Source organism: Rhamphochromis sp. 'chilingali', assembly GCF_963969265.1.
Source record: "Rhamphochromis sp. 'chilingali' genome assembly, chromosome: 4".
Lineage (NCBI taxonomy): Eukaryota > Metazoa > Chordata > Actinopteri > Cichliformes > Cichlidae > Rhamphochromis > Rhamphochromis sp. 'chilingali'.
In genome coordinates this window covers 38942366-38958880 of record NC_137948.1, presented here as the reverse complement: position 1 = coordinate 38958880, position 16515 = coordinate 38942366, and the positions used below count along the sequence as shown (strand labels likewise).

Sequence of the window (16515 nt, the reverse complement as noted above, 5' to 3'; positions counted from 1 at the left end):
AGACTTTTTATTTGGAGAAAGAAATCTTTGAAATCACTCATTTTTAAAATTCAATTAATTCATCGAGTACGACATCTAAGTTCTCAGAAAAAGTTAAAATCATGCCTTTAGTCTTTTTATACATAAAAGATGTAGTTTTACAATGACAAGTAACTTTTTTTTTTATAAAATGACTTTTTCTTCTTCTGACATATTTAGCTTCTGTTAAAGAAATAATGTAGAAAAAACAATTATCATCCCTCTCAATAAAACGAAAGTACAGAAAACAAAAAAGGCATAACACAGTACGATACAATGCGCTGACATGGCTTCAAAGCACACATAATACAGTACTGTACAAGGGTCCGCCTCAGACAAAATGCACCAAAACCACTTTCACTGCTGAGGATTGATCAAACCTCAGAAACAGCTCAATACTGCTTATTTACCAAACCCAGACCACAGCGTGGTGTTGGCATCTATCAAATGAGGTAAAGATTTCCAAAAAAGCACCAATGTTTTGGCGTTAACATTTATACACACTAATATATATATATATATATATATATATATATATATATATATATATATATATATATATATATATATATATATAGCTTATAACCAACAGGCAGTTGGAGGAGTTTCAGTCCAGCATCTCTTCTTCTATCCACAACACTGGAGAAACTATGTACTGAGTCTGCAAATTCACTTGCAATGTTCAGAAGCCAATGAACACATGCTGCCAGGACTGTTCTGTGTAAATAAGCAGTCATTTTACACATTTATGTGGGACATTTCATGTCAATATTTATAGTGAAGCCTAGGCAGAAAGGATCCAAATCTGTATCTTTCCTGGATTCACTTTTTTAAAAGACGTCTACATTAAAGAGATTTTTTTAAATGTCAAATTATCTAATCACTTGCAAAGTTCTCAAGCTCAAAATGTCTCACTTTTGAGAGGTTCACTTATAAAATCATGTCAATTAGAAGGCTCTTACAAAGCTTAAGTAAACTACTGAATATCATATAATGCTTCAGCTAACAAACATTGAGGAAAATGAGCAAAAAGCAGGAACACATAAGGTCTTTTTATGTACCTTTAAGGTACTGAAAAAGAAAACAAAAACAATCTCGGGCCAAATATTTTAGGGGACAGCAACATTAGGTCTAAGTAACATGATGTGCAAACTTAACTGTGCATAGAGATCAAATCCTAATAAATATTAATGTGATAATTAATATTATCACTAGTTCGACTTGGTCAAAACTTGAAGGGGTGATTGTACAGTTTTATGATTAATTTAGTCTTACTAAAACATCAAAGGTTGTTTGTTTTTTTTTGTTTTTTTTATAGTGCTGTAAGAAAAGCTTTTATTTTTTTAAGCAACAAACACTTCCCATTTATTATCAACCAGAGCCCCAAAAGACAAACAAAACCAAACACTTAATAAAAATCCTGATAATGGTCACTGATTTGTCATTGATATTCATCCAAGTTTAACTTCCTCTGAATGGCTCTTTCGCTTTTAGGTTGTTTTTTTTCTGCCTTATTTTTGCATCAAAGAATCACATGAGCGACAAATAACAAACTGAGCGTTATAGTGATGTACAGGAATTTTACACATAAGTACTTTAGCAAGCTTTTAAAAAGTATATGGATCTATCTTAGCTTTAGTTTTCACTGTTTCTTCGTTTGATGTAGCTTAAAAGATGTGAAGCATAATGCCTGTCTTTGGACCACCGAGGTAATTGTAGGTGTGTGTGTGTGTGTGCGTGTCTGTGTGTAAAACATGCTGAAATGTTTAGCAAACATTTCAAATGAGTAACTAGTGTCCCTCTGAGCCATCGGGGGCTCGTTCTGGTTCGAGGTATATGATCCTGGTGCCGACCGGTGGCGCCTGTGGAAAATGTTACAAAGCGGTCTGATGGATGATGGTGAATTTCATTCACACTGCTGTGCATCATACAACCCGCCTCTTCCTCCCTCCCCCATTCCCTGCTGTATTCTCACTCTTCTCGGACTATTTTCCTTCTTCCTCGATTCATTCATCAGCACGCTTCTTTGTCATCAAAGGTTGCTCCTGAATAGTGCCGGGCTCCATTCACATTCAATTCAATTAACTCAGTAAGTGTATTCTTTTTTTTCAAGTTTAAATACGCAAAACTCAAAACCGGGTGAAAAAAAGAGGCGCTGAGGGTGTTTTGAAAGTAAAAGACAAGCAAAATGTTTTGCTAAAGAGAATGCGCCCATGTGTACGTTACTCCTGAGAACTGATGTGAGAACCATAAACTTCAGCTGCTGAACAACACGTAATCAACACTTAATTCTTTATATTTAAATCAACATCAGTGCTCTTAAATTGTTTAAATTATTATTTTTTCTATTATTGTCCAACTTGATCTAAAGTAATGCACTAAACCAAACCATAAATGTAGAAGTTACAGGTAAAAAATTATTCTATATAAAACTATATAGAAAGTCAGTGTTGGCTTTGATGAAAAAAAAAACAAAACAAAAACATTACCACCACAAAAGGTAGTTAAACAGTAGAGAAAGAAGTGATAATTCTCTGAATATTGCTTGCAAATAACTTTAACTGTTCCTTGCAAGAACTGTTATACATGCTAGCATAGCTAAATGTGGCTAATGCTATCATTAGCTTTTAATATTAAACAATAGCTAATAGCTAAAAATAGCTAATGGAATTGTGAAAACTTTTAAATGATCATTTAAAACAAATAAGAAAAAAAGACGAAACTGAGACTGTATTTATCTGTTAGCTTCTATGCTAAAGTGCTAGCTAAACCTCTACTAGCCGTCTGCATTGGGTTAGCTTCTCCTACTCTGTGCTCACATGTAGCACATTCACTGTTTTCTAACAATTTACTACTCAAATTTTCCCTTTTCTGTAATATTGACTTTATAGTGACACATTTAAATACTAAATTAAAAAAAAACCCTCAAGCACTTTTCCAATCTGCTGCTTCAAAGATTCTACGTATAGAATCATCCTCATTGGACAACCACATTGGGTTATGGTTACATGCTTATGTTTTGGTAATTTGCATGAACTGACACAAACTTCATTTAAATGAATTGAAAGTGAATGAAACCTGGTAAACTCACCGACCGACCTATCCTTCCCTGTTTCCCTAACTTGCATCTCCTTAAAACTCCAAATGTTAGTCCACTCCCACCCTCACCTCCACTTAGAAAAAAAAAAAAGAAACGCTACAACTTTCCTTAGCCTCACCCACTCCCAAACCCTGTTCAGTTTTCCTAACCTCTTTGGTGACTCTCTGGTCTTTTCAAAACAGGGCTCCTACACAAGTCTCAGTTATTACACAAAAGAAGAAACATGGCTATTCAACAAGGCATGATTATCGTGACATTGCTCTATAAGCTTATGGTTAGTCCTCACAGGAACTGATGTGACAACACGAATTACAGCTACGACTAGGTCAAACAGGTTTCTAGAAAATGACTTTTTTTCCAGCCAGATTTTCCCATAATATCTGTGCTATTCAAAAATACCCGTAAGAGTACTTTTTTTTTTTTTTCTTAAAAGGCGTTCCAGTCCTGTGTAGGAGCCCTGACTGAAAATGGTATTAAGCTAAAATGGCGCTCTTTCCATCAGAACAAAAGATCAACAAGGCTGTTAGGAGCAAATTGTTGATTCAAGGAATGGGATCATAACCCCCCCCCTCCACCCCCCCCCCTTCCTTCCCCCCTCTCTCTAGGTGGAGGAAGCTCCGTGGCTCTGCATGTTGGCCATACTGCCAACCATGCCAGCCGCGCCAGCCATACCTGAGTGCCCTCCCATAGCTGGAGGGCTGTGCTTGGTAGGTGAGGTCATGTCGGCTCCACGCCCCTGGCCTTGACCTGGGGTCTGCGGGGCGTGGTGGGCGTGCTGCAGGGCATGGCGCTCCAGCAAGGTACGGTGAGTAAAGGCCCGGTGGCACACGTTGCACTGGAAGGTGCGCTCGGCACGGTGGGTGCGCATGTGCACATTTAGCGAGCTTTTCTGGGTGAAACGCTTGCCGCACATGGTGCACTGGAAGGCCCTGACACCAGTGTGCACCACCATGTGTTTGAGGAGGTAGTCCCGCAGGGAGAAGGAGCGCCAGCAGATGGAGCACTGATGAGGTTTCTGACCTGTGGAGCCAGGCATGTGCAGAAGCACGCTTATAAAACCATCCCCAAGAACAGTCTTGCCAATACAAGTGAATCATTTTCTGTTTGCCTTTTGTTCATATAAAAATACTTATTTTACAGTTCTTTTAATACGATACAAAGAATTCTGGGATAGAAACATGTCTATTCATTCGAGAGATTATCCTGAAATACAAGTCTCTACCTTTATGCTGACCTCAATGGCAGGTGATAATGAGGTGAATGCTGGAATACTGCATACGTAACTATGCAATTAATCTTTGTCCTCTTCACACTTGTGTAACATACATGCAGCTGATCAATTACTGTGACATGAACGTACCGGAGTGGATGAACATGTGCTTGCTGTAGTTCTTCCTGGAACGTAAAGATTTGCCACAGTGCGTGCAGTCGAACGAGGTCTCAGATCCCTGGGAGGAAGGTGAGGGCCCTGCGGAGCAGGAAGAGGTGGAGGGTGGCGGAGCTGGGGTCATCGGTGCTGGGGGTGGAGCCTGCTGACTGGGCTCTGTCCCCGCCATGGTGTCAATCCCACCCATGGGCCCGCCCACATAGAACGGAGCTGGCTGCGACTGGCTCACTGGGTACTGGAACAGAAGCTGTGAAGGAACATGATACAGACAATTTGCTCTGGATGAACATTTCCGAACACAATCGATAATATTTAGAACTAATTAACTACATATACCCCTAATAAAAACAATAGCTGGTGCATTTCAGTAATGACCACCATCCTACCAAGTGTGGCAGGACAAAAGCAGATCTAAACAAAATAACAGCAGGTTTTACACACGTGCTTCTCTCTGGACACCGTGCACGAGAGAGGAATAGTCAGCTGAAACAGAATCAGTGTTGATTTGCCCAGCAGAACTCAGGTAAAGCACAGGATCTGACTACTATCTAACCCACAAAAAGGTTAGATAGTGTGAATGCGCATTTTTTTCTTATTTGTTTATTTCTCCTTTTTAAAACCTCTGTAAGTCACGTTTGCACGACTCATTTGAAACTACTCCTCCCCAGATATTGCACCTTGGAAGCTCCACTCCTATACACATATGCAATAAATCCATCTTCAAAAATATCCGTGTCCACGCCTTCCAGCCACAAAACACACCATGCCTCTTTGGAAAACACACAGTCATTTTTTAAATGCCTAAAGAGAGCGTTGTGCTAGCACAGACCATCAGTAAATATGGTACAAATCGTTTGACAGGTGTGCGTTTCCATTTGCCAATTTAAGGAGCTGACATGTGACTGAACCCATCATCATCAGAATTTTGAGAAGGCCTGATTTGAGCATATATATGTAGAAATGGTATGTTACAGTCTGGTATGTTATGCTGTTTCATTTTCTTTTTTACTTTTTTTGTTGCATTCTTGAAAAAAAATAATAAAAAAATCATTGTCTATGCAGGCCATTTCTGCATTTTCATTTTCAAAGTCAGCACACCCGTCAATCAAAGTGTGTAGGCTGAAGCTTGAAAAAGATATACAGCCCATCACACTAAATTGAAGCTTTTATTTGTGTTTCTGTTGTTCTGTGTTGGTTGAGTATGTGTGTGTGTTTTTTCTTAGTGCTGCATTGCGTTAAAATGTACTCTCCGTCAATCATCTCACTTCCTGCCTCAATGCAAACATCATTTAATAAGATTAGTGCTTCACATTTAAGGCGCTTCAATTTTCACAATTCAATTATTTTGTAACTTTTGCAATTGCAATCATGTATTTATATATGAAATGTGGAGGAGCAATTATTATTTTCATTAACAATTAAGTTGCTCATTATTTCCTCATTTAACTGCATAATTGTTTACTCAGAAAACGGTGAACAGATTCATTCTAGGTTTGCACTCATTTTGTTTTTAGTTCTAACATACATACAAAAGGTGTTTCATTAGAATCAAGAATAAAAACATTTATACATTTTTTCTGAATACATGCACATTCCAGTGAAAATGAAAGGTGCACTCAGGGCTTAATTCGTGATGTTAGTAAGGTAAGGCTTAACAACTTGCACATATAAAACATGTTCCCCACTAGAGAGTATAACACAGTTTTTAAAAATGCTGTAAATAAAACAATTAGTGCATGTCCAGCCAATTTTAAGCTGAAACTCTGACCACAACCTGCTCTTGACCAGGTTATGAGTTCAGCATAAGTTGCCATAAAAAAAGCCACTTTGGTGATACAGAAAGCTCTGACTTTGAGCTCGACAGAGCTCACTAATCCATTAATCTTACTTCCCAGTACACCCCTCGTGAATTTGACTGAAGCACTGACCTGGTTGTTGATGGCCTGGGTGGTTGGAGGTGGAGTCAGTGGTTTATTGACCCTTCCTCTGGGGTTAAAAGCCATGGCTTGAGGGGGCTCACTCTGGGGCCAAAAACTCTCTGAAAACACGCCCTGCTCATCATAGAAATCCTGAAACACAAAAACAAACATAGATTTAAAAAAACAAAACAAAACTAAAACAAACAAAAGAACAAGCTAAAAAAAAGACTATTTAACATGAGAAATTTTGCTTGTTTTGCCATCAGTTCAAGGGTCGGATGGTTCACATCTCTGCAGCTCTGCAGACAGCACATATCATCAAAGGAATGTAAACGCAAACCTAAAATTAGACTTTTGGTCATCTATACGGGCATATAGCTCAACTAAAAGACATTCCTTTATGCCATTGGTTTGAAGGAAACAAGATTATCTTTTTCATGTAACACACATTATGCAACTAAAAAAGACTTTCTGTGTAGGCAAACTACATCCCTCATTACCTAAATATACAGCCAGTTTTCTTTATATTGTTTATAAGTCTACCATGTTACAGCTGCAGGCGAGCAGATGCTGACACGATATCGTACATTACAGTCCAACCAGTCATAGAATGACTGTCAGCAGCAGTTTCACTGAAAGTAGTTAGACCTGGCTGGGAAGATGATCCACCTCAATGTAAAGAAGCACGAAATGCCAACATGAGTCATACCAGTAGTAACTTTCTGTTTGTCTGAGAGGCTGATCGAGTTTCACATGCTACTTAGGTGGTCTGGTATCTTCTTATCTGTGTTGATACATGTTGTGTGATGATGCAATAGTGTCATGCATTACAGTTTCCAGTAACTAGTGCCAAATGTTTAAACCAGTAATGTCAATGCTGGGATTTCAATAATTTGCACTTGCAGCCCATAATTTCATTGTACATGTGAGTACTATTCTAGTCTGTTTGTCCCGGCCATGATTTTCTTAAAGTGGAAAATACCCAAACTGTTGTTACTAAATCTGAGTAATAATAATAGAAATAACATAGTGGAATATATGTTTTGATTTTACGAGAGTCAGACATGTGTATGGATTTGGGGTAGACTGAACAGAAGAGCATCCAGAGCTGTTAACAACCTGGGTGCATCCTGTAACGGTACCATAGCACACACAGTGAGGGTAACACGGTAGACAGAGAAGTCAAACATTAACACTACTTCTAGTAAAAGGAAGTGAAGAACTGCACTAGCACTAGTACTGCTAACCTACTTAAAACAGACAGTCTTACACATACTGGAAGTTCTTCAAGAAACTCCACTGCACAGGCTTTATTTACGTCCTTGCAGAGAACAGGCCCATCTGCAGATTTTTATCACTGAATTTGAGATATCGGACCAAGATGACCTTTGAATATATTGGATATATAGTTGATTTTTCTTAAAAATGTGGGATCAGACATCATTTACAACTGATGACTAGCAATAACACCTCCAGGTGGCGTGTGGCCGACTGAAGCATTTTTGCACGCATTCTAGGGCTGTGGCCAAATATTCTACTATTCAGATATTTGTTCATTGGGTATGCATGTATATCTCAGCTTGCTAACCACATCTATCACACTCACTGCAGTTATCGTCATGCTTTGGTTCCCGCTATTGTTGCAGAAATTTAAGCACTTTCCATACTCATATTTTTATCCTCCTGCTTTGCAACAACATCTTGCTCGAATGGAACAGGAACAGCTCTCTCGCTCTGCTCTGTTCACTGGGTGAGCAAGCAGGGAGCGTTCAGAGTGGCAGGGAGCAGCGGTGCACTGTGCAAGAGGAAAAAAGTAGGAGAGCTTCTCCAGATTCAAACTTTCTCTCTGAACGCTCATCTTACATGTAAACATGGCTACAATCACAGCAGAGCAATTGCCTTTTAACCGTCATAGACATGAGGAGGACAAATAAGAAAAATAATGTCTGCAGGGATGAAAGCAAGAGCCCGTTTCACACATTGCTCAAAGACAAGATTATATTATTCAAGCAATGTTGGGTTAAGTGACGATCACATGCTGTGACTTTGACTAAACTGAGTAGATGATTTTATCTCCAAACGTGACAATCTGCAGCAAAACTGACAAGCAGGGCTGAATCTTTCTGACTGTGTGGCAGATGTTCCTTGTGTAGACTGCAGGGTACAGCAGGCTGCGGCATAAATCTGCTCCACCACGTTTTCCCGTCTACTTATTTCAGGACTTCTGGCACAAATGCTGAGTTTGAATGTACTACAATAAGGCCTTTCTAAGCCAAAACGGAAGATAATGTACCTAAATATTTCTCTAAAAAAATCAAAGACCATCACTTCACAACTGCAATATGTGTAATACTCTGAATGCCATGCTTCTCCTTGCATAGTAGATAAATTATTGAAACATTCAGCGCAGGTGAGCTGGGTTGTTTTTTTTTCTTCATTTTAGTTTTTTTTATTCACTTCTGAGTTAACATACCTGTCCAAAGCTTGCCATGGATTCCTGGGAGCCCTCCTGCTCTTGATCTCGTCTCCCATCCTCCAAGGCATAGACAGTCCCATCTGCATCCTGTACACTTTCATCCTTCACCACTACTCCCTCTCCTCCCAGCACCTAGGGAGAAAAAAAGACAGGTCCATTTCAATTTCAAGTAGTAAAGAAATACCTTTAGATCAGTATTGGAGCTAAAAAGCAACAAAAAGTCTATAAGAGCAACCAATGCCCCAGCTACAGCCCCTTCAAGCAGGTTCTGATAAGTTGAATAACCTACAGTCAATATGCAGAAGTCCATAGATTATCAACAAGGCAATTACTGCTGAAGTTTAGGCGAGAGATCCAACTGTGAAAAGTGCAGAAACATCTCAGCGATATACGCCAATGCAGTGTGAGAAGAGGGAAAAGCATAAAAAGAAAGAAAACGAAAACGTTGCAGCTCTGCATGCCTGAAAACTGTAACCATAGCAACCATTCCCCTTATCCCCCTACCTGGAGTCTTAGCGGCTGCCTCTGCTTGCGGCTGTGGCTCGCCCCCCTGTCTCTATCTCCATCTCTTCCCCTGTCTCTCCCATCCAAGTCCTCCTCTTCGCTGTATCGGTCTATCCCCACAAGGTCATCAGAGAGGTCAGTTGTGTTGCCGCGGAGGCTGTCCCTGCCAATGCTGTCCACACTGGCCACACCGGAGCTGCAGCCCGCTGAGAGGTTCCCTGTGCTACTTGTGCTGGCTCCATTGGCTGTCTGTGCCAACAGGTCTCGGAGCTTGTACCTTACGTCCTGAGTACAGCTTGAGCTCTGCTTCATGAGGACTGCACCTCCCCCGGTGCCCATCGCGTCACCACCACACATGGCACCGGGGCCCATGTCTCCAAGTGCCATCAGGCTTACAGTGTTAGCTTGATCCATTGGGCCTGGGCCGCTATCACTGACGCTAACGTTGGCACCCCCTAACCCACCGGCCATGTTACCACCTCCACATTCAGCCATGAAATTAGAGAAGTTGGCGTAACCCCCACCCCCACTAACAGAACAGCTTCCACTGCTGCCACTCTCTCTCCCTTTCCCCCCGCCACGCTCCTCTTGTTTAGGGAGGACCCCTCCAAGCATTCCTCCTCCAGCAGCAGCAGCTGCGGCGGCCGCTGCTGCTGCACTTGCTGCCCCTGCCGCTGCCTTCCTCTGAGAGATGATCTGAGTGCACTCATCAATGACCGTCTTAATTTGCAGGATGCTGGCAGCAGTGAGGATGCACAGGGCCTGTGACTGCAGCACTACCAGCGAGCCACTGTACATGAAGTCTACAAGCTGCTTCACGGTTTCAGCGGGCACCAGCGGCGGAACAGAGATTTCAGAATGACCGAGCAGCAACTTGTCCTGGAAGAAGGGGCTACCGGCTGCCAGAACGCAGGCGTGAGCACGCAGGGAGGCATCATGTATTCGCACGGTCACATCGCAGAAGAGGCCCTCACGCCGTTGTGTGCGAAGGGCTTCCAGCACTGATTGGCTGGAGTTGTGGAGGTGGATGTAGTGCACGGTCTCTGTGCCGGACACCATGGCAGGAGGAGGCGAGTCACTGGGAACCGGATGGGAGTGGGGGTGGGGGAGGGGGGGTAGGTGTCTGGGGTTTTGCGTCAGCTTGAGGGATAAGGAGGACAGGGAGGGAAATGGATACAGTGCATGGGCCACAGTGGGGCCGTGTCCTCTCAAACAGTCATGAGTCTGATGAATGTTTACAAACTGCTTCTCTGATATGCCTAAAGGTATGAGGAGCTGCCTTCGATGTCCTGAGTGTGGGCAATGTCAAGTGGCTGTTTCCACCAGAACGTTAACCTCTGTTAAAACCTGCTGAAATAAACCATAACAAAAACAATTATACACTAAGCACTTATAAAGTTTTCAGTAGTGCAAAAACACTACTGTGTTTATATACACATATATACATAATATATGTATGTCAAAAATGTTAATTTATTCAATTGCAACTCAAATATAAAAAATACAGAACTTGTCTTTACATTAGATTAATCAAAATTAACATTCTTTGTTTGGGGGTTGAACAAAGAGGAACCTGAATTGTTTTCCTAAAAGTCGTTGAATGGAATGCCCCTTTTTCTTATTTTCTAAAACCTTTGCAGATAGTAATAAGAATTTCATGATTTAAAATAAATCATTCACAAATTATACTAATAATCCTCAACTCTACCCCTTAATTATATTGTTCTCAGTGACTCGTTTCGTGTTGGAACTAGTTAATCCAGCCGTAACGAAAGGTGGCTGAGTAACAATTGAGCAGCTAATAATCCATCATCAAATTAGTCGCGTGCATCATCTGGCACACCTGTTTTGGTCAACCGACAGCACGTGCCGTGCGCGAGTCCAATGGTTCCCCGGGTCAGTATATGTGGTTATCTTGCACAGTAGGTGGCCGGTAATGCAACATCAGAGTTAATTACACCGTTGATTGAGCTAAACAGGCGCAGGAATAGCGAGGCAAAATGGGTGGATAATTAATAGCACTTGTTACCTAAATGTGTAACTAATAGCTCGATTAAATTGATGACTGACCAGCTAACGTTCCCTCCAGCTACAAGCGAGCAGGTTAAGAGCGGCGAGCTAACGTTAACTACCGTTAGCTGTTGATATTAGCCGCTCGAGTCTCACACGGAAATCTGCACAATTTTATACATGCAAAAAAAGCTTCGACGCCCAATAAAACACAAAAGTGGAGCACTGAATATAACAGCAACTGGCAACGTTTCTAGCATAACATATAAGCAGCAATCAAATCTCGCCCCCACGCGCAAATAGAATGCTAACCTGGCTAGTTTACTAGCTTGCGTTAGCTAGCGAAAAATTAGTAAAGTTAGCATGTCAGCAGCTAACGGGCTACCACCCTTTTCTGCACAAAGCTTCTTAAGGCTATACCTACGTGTTTTACTGTGACACTGTCATTGCATGCTATTTAATCACGACTACTTACAATGAAAAATACAGTGACAGTTCGGTTCTTGGTAGTTTCAGGCAGATGGATGCAGCAGGAAGCCCTCAAATAACGTACCCAACCTGATGAGAGCTGGTAACAAACACACATGCACGCAGTTGCACACACACGCATATACACACATACAGAAAGGGATATGGAGTTTCTCTTGTATAACGCAAGCTACACGAGCGGCAACTGCTAATGTACATGCACCACTTCTATGGTATTAATTATAGGCTTGTGCATCTAAAAACGTAGGACAAATACCTGCAGACAAAGTCTAGATACAAGAGGATCTTCAACATACCTGTACACGCCTAAATAGCTTCGAGGAAATGCAAACACTCAATTGTTTAAACTCTTTAATTCTTCCCAAGCTTGTCATATGGCAAAAGAGGAAACTAATGCAAAATTTTAAATGAATTATATTCGGCAAGCACAACAATAGCAACAATATAATACAGACAAATATACAAATCACAGGAGCATAGATTTTCAAGTTAACTTTTATAGTAAGTTGTTTAAATATTGCGATTTCTTACGGTTTCTATGAGCATGTATCTGAGGGCATTTGTACAACAAGAATTCCACTTACCTGACTTAATCCCAGTAAGAAAGGCAACATGCTTGTTGAAGTTGGTGGGGCAAGATTCTTAGATCAGCCTTAATGCAGTGCTGCATGCTCAAGAATGTTCGTCATGCAGTAAATGCTTGCATGAAATGGGAGAAAAAAAGGTCAGTATCTGAACTTTTCTCTGGGTTTAAAAGCCATGTGGGTACCAGGTTCCAGTTGAAAAGTCCTAACCCTTCCCAATCACATTACATTGGCCTTGATGACAATGAGGTCAAGGAAAGGTGTAAAGGAGAGTTTATATAAAACAGAACAGCCAGTGGGACAATAGTTCAGCCCCCACCACCACCTAATCATGAGTGGCAAACTTGAATACAAAATGATGATATAATGTAATAAATATGTGCTATATATTAGACATATAATCCAAAAATTGTGGTGTGAAAAAAAACCATTCACAAATACTCATAGGTTGTGAGACACCTTAAAAATGCTATAGATGACAGATAAAAGGTCAGCGATAGATTGTCTCCATGTAGCGCATTGTTTTGAACTTGTCTGTACCCTTCCTGATTTTTGCCCATGATATCTATAAACCATCACAAGTTATCTGATGTAAAGGAACTCTTTGTGCCTTTTTAAAATAAACAAACCATGATTCTGAAAAGCAAACTATAGAATTTCATGAGAAAGTGGTGGTATTATTAAATATCTAGAATAGAATAGAATAGAATAGAATTCAACTTCATTGTCATTGCACATGTCACAGGTACAAGGCAACGAAATGCAGTTTGCATCCATCCAGAAGTGCTTTAGCCATGATATAGATATATTACAAATATATATTAGCAATAATATAGATATGTGAGTATATTACAGAAATGGGTCTATTATGGTATTGTAACGATGGTTAAGTGTTATTGTACAGTGACATGTTGGTGATCTCTGCACACTGTTGTTGTTCCTTTAAGATTCATGTTTGGTTGTGGTGTACAGGAAGGGGTGGGTGGGACCTGGTTGTTCTGTGTGTGTGCCAGGCTGAAGAGAGGTGGAGTTCGAGAGCGCTTCCCCCTGAGTTAACAACCCGCTGGCTTATGTGCCAAATAAACGGACAAACTGAGACCCCAACCGTCTGGTTCTTGTGAACGTTACAATATTTTAAATTGCATTTAAGAAATGTGACCTGACAAACCATGATCATGTTTATCTTGCAACACAAAAAAATAAGGAAATGAGGATAAAATAAATTAAAGAGTAAACTTAAAATAACAATTACATTGGTGTCAGAAGTGAAGAAAGAAAAAAGAACCCCAGAACGCCCGACACCCTGTTGCTGGCGACGCTTGCCGTTACGAGACGAGGATGTTGCCGGGCAGGATTAAGAAGGAGACGGAGGAGAGGGAGGTTCGTCCGCGCTCGCCCGCCCATGGAGTGAGGGAAACGGCGCTGCGGCTGTCTGCCGAGGCTGGATTTTCTCCAGGTTTGACTAGGCTCGGGAACTGTTCGCACAGCGGCCGCGATTCCGGCGGGAAGGAGTCGACCTCGCTTGGCGTGCCGTCACGTGATGTAAACAAACATGGCGGCGCCCAGCAAGCTGCAGCGAATATAAAAACGCCTAAGTTCAGCGGCAAGACGCCATGGGAAGTGTTTATCGCACAGTTCGAGCTGTTAGCTGTCGCAGCTGGCTGGTCTGAGGAACATAAAGCTCTCCAACTGGCTTTGTGTCTGTGTGAGGATGCAGCTGCATGCCTGCTGCTGCTGACCGAGGAGCAGAGGGGAAATTATAATGCTCTGGTCGGAGCACTTCAGAGGCGCTTCGGGCAGTATAACCAACCAGTGCTGCTGAGGTCGGAGTTCCACAACAGACGCAGATTGCCAGGCGAGCCCCTCCGCATTTTGGCCCATGAAATCGAGTGCCTTTGCCGGAGGGCGTATGACAGCATGCCACCATCAGTGCAAGCGGAGTTAGCTCGGGACCAGTTCCTGCAGGCCCTGAGCCCTAAAGAGCTCCGTATGCAAACTCAGCTTGCTCGGCCAGCCACACTCAGTGCAGCCCTGGAGCTAGCGTTGGAGAGGGAGATGCTTGCAGGATCCTCTGGGGGCGCTGATGACGCACACGTGGTGAGGGCTGTGTCAGCACCTGTGGAACAGATGGAGACGCCAGCGGGCTTGTGCAGTTTGGTGCAGGCGGCTTCGCTGCAGTCGCCTTCCCCTCGGGCTGGCCCACACCGCCGACCACAGAGCTGCTGGGGATGTGGACAACCCGGACACCTCATCAGGCAGTGCCCCAAGCTTGCAGCGGTTCAGGGAAACGCCCACGGGCCCGTGTAGGCGGGAGTACACGGGCCTGGGAGAACGACATCCCCACACCACCACCACCTCCACCCGGTGCGGCCATCGCTGTGGGCTGGACCCAGGTTGGCGGCTTTTGCCATGTTCCAGTGACGATCGCGGGGGTGTCCTGTACGGCCCTGCTGGACACGGGGTCCAATGCAACGCTGGTCCGACCCGATATTGTCCCAACCGGAGCTGCTGTGCAACCGACTAATGTGCAACTTAAGACTGTGACCGGTGATCTGGCCCCAATGAGAGGGAGGGGAGTGTTCCAGTTCAAGGTGGGGGACCTCGGTGTGTCTTATGCTGCCTGGGTGGCTGACGTGCAGGACGCCTGCATCCTTGGGCTGGATTTTTTACGAGCCATTGGCGGTGTACTGGACTTAGGCAAAGGCTTCCTCGTAACCCCTGATGGGAAGAAGGTGCCGCTTATTCCTCCCCCGGTCTGCACAGCATCTGCCGCGGCGTCCACCTCCACCGCAGAGACCGCTGCAGACCCGCCAGCAGAACAGCGAGCGGAGGAGGAGGAGGAGAGGCTCTTAGCAGTGAGGAGTATCTGGTCAAAGAACTGTGAGGGGCTGACTCCACAGCAGCAAGAGAGTCTATGGCAGGTACTAAAAGAGTTTAGTGACATTTTTGCCCTGAAAGAAAGTGATGTTGGCTTGACACACTTGGTAGAGCACGTCATTGAGACCGGGGATGCCCAGCCTATTAAAGTGCGCCCACGCCGCCTGCCCCTGGCTCATCAGGAGGCTGCGGACAGAGAGTTGTGTGAAATGATGAAGGCGGGCATCATAGAGCCATCTGATAGCCCGTGGGCCTCCGCGGTGGTGATGGTGCCTAAGAAAAAAAGTCCTAGGATGCGTTTCTGTGTGGACTACAGACCACTCAACAAAGTGACGAAGAAGGACTCTTACCCCCTTCCCAGGATTGATGAGTCTCTCGACTTAGTAGCCGGGTCCTCCTGGTTCTCCACCCTGGACCTGCGGAGTGGCTACTGGCAGGTGCCACTGTCCCCGGAATCCAGACCGAAGACAGCCTTCTGCACTAACAGGGGACTATGGCAGTTCAAAGTCCTGAGCTTTGGTCTTTGCAATGCTCCTGCGACCTTCGAGAGGCTTATGGACAGTGTGCTGGCTGGCGTCCCACGGCAACGGTGTCTGGTTTACCTGGATGACCTTCTAGTGCACGGGAGCTCCTTTGATGCTGCCCTGGATGCCCTGAGACAAGTGTTGGAGAGGGTGGCAGCTGCAGGCCTGAAGCTGCATCCCGACAAGTGCCACTTCATGAGGAGGGAGGTGGAGTTTCTGGGCCACAAGCTGGGTCGTGAGGGCATCAGCACGTTGGAGGAAAAAATTCACACCATTACCGAGTGGCCCACACCAGCAGACCAGAAACAGCTCAAAAGCTTCCTAGGACTGGCGTCTTATTACAGGAGGTTTGTGAAGGGCTTTTCCTCCATAGCCGCACCACTCTTCCACCTGCTGCAGAAGGACCGTGACTTCATCTGGACCCGGGACTGTCAGCAGGCGTTCGACACCCTCCGCAGATCGCTGACAGAGTCTCCAGTCCTTGCCCCCCCTGACCCCGCCCTGCCTTTTGTCCTGGACACTGACGCAAGTAATGTGGGGCTGGGAGCGGTGTTGTCGCAGGTTGGGCCGGAAGGGGAGAAGGTGGTGGCGTACTTCAGCCGGGTCCTGAACAGGAGTGAGCGGCGC

At 43.7% G+C, this 16515-nt stretch overlaps 1 protein-coding gene across 2 annotated transcripts; it reads right to left on the bottom strand.

The window, feature by feature from the left end:
- Positions 1–3693: 3693 nt before the first annotated feature.
- Positions 3694–12028, bottom strand: zbtb45 (zinc finger and BTB domain containing 45). 2 transcript variants are annotated; one of them, XM_080880667.1, is made up of 6 exons: positions 11890–12028; positions 9405–10754; positions 8898–9032; positions 6434–6574; positions 4479–4752; positions 3694–4138 (listed from the first exon to the last, which is right to left on the bottom strand). In XM_080880667.1, exons 2-6 carry the CDS (start codon positions 10461–10463, stop codon positions 3720–3722), a joined length of 2028 nt encoding a protein of 675 aa, XP_080736793.1. In that variant the 5' UTR covers positions 10464–10754; positions 11890–12028; the 3' UTR covers positions 3694–3719. The 2 variants fall into 2 exon arrangements, with proteins under 2 accessions (XP_080736793.1, XP_080736794.1); XM_080880668.1 differs by having other exon boundaries at positions 9405–10751; positions 11890–11982.
- Between the last annotated feature and the right edge of the window lie 4487 nt (positions 12029–16515).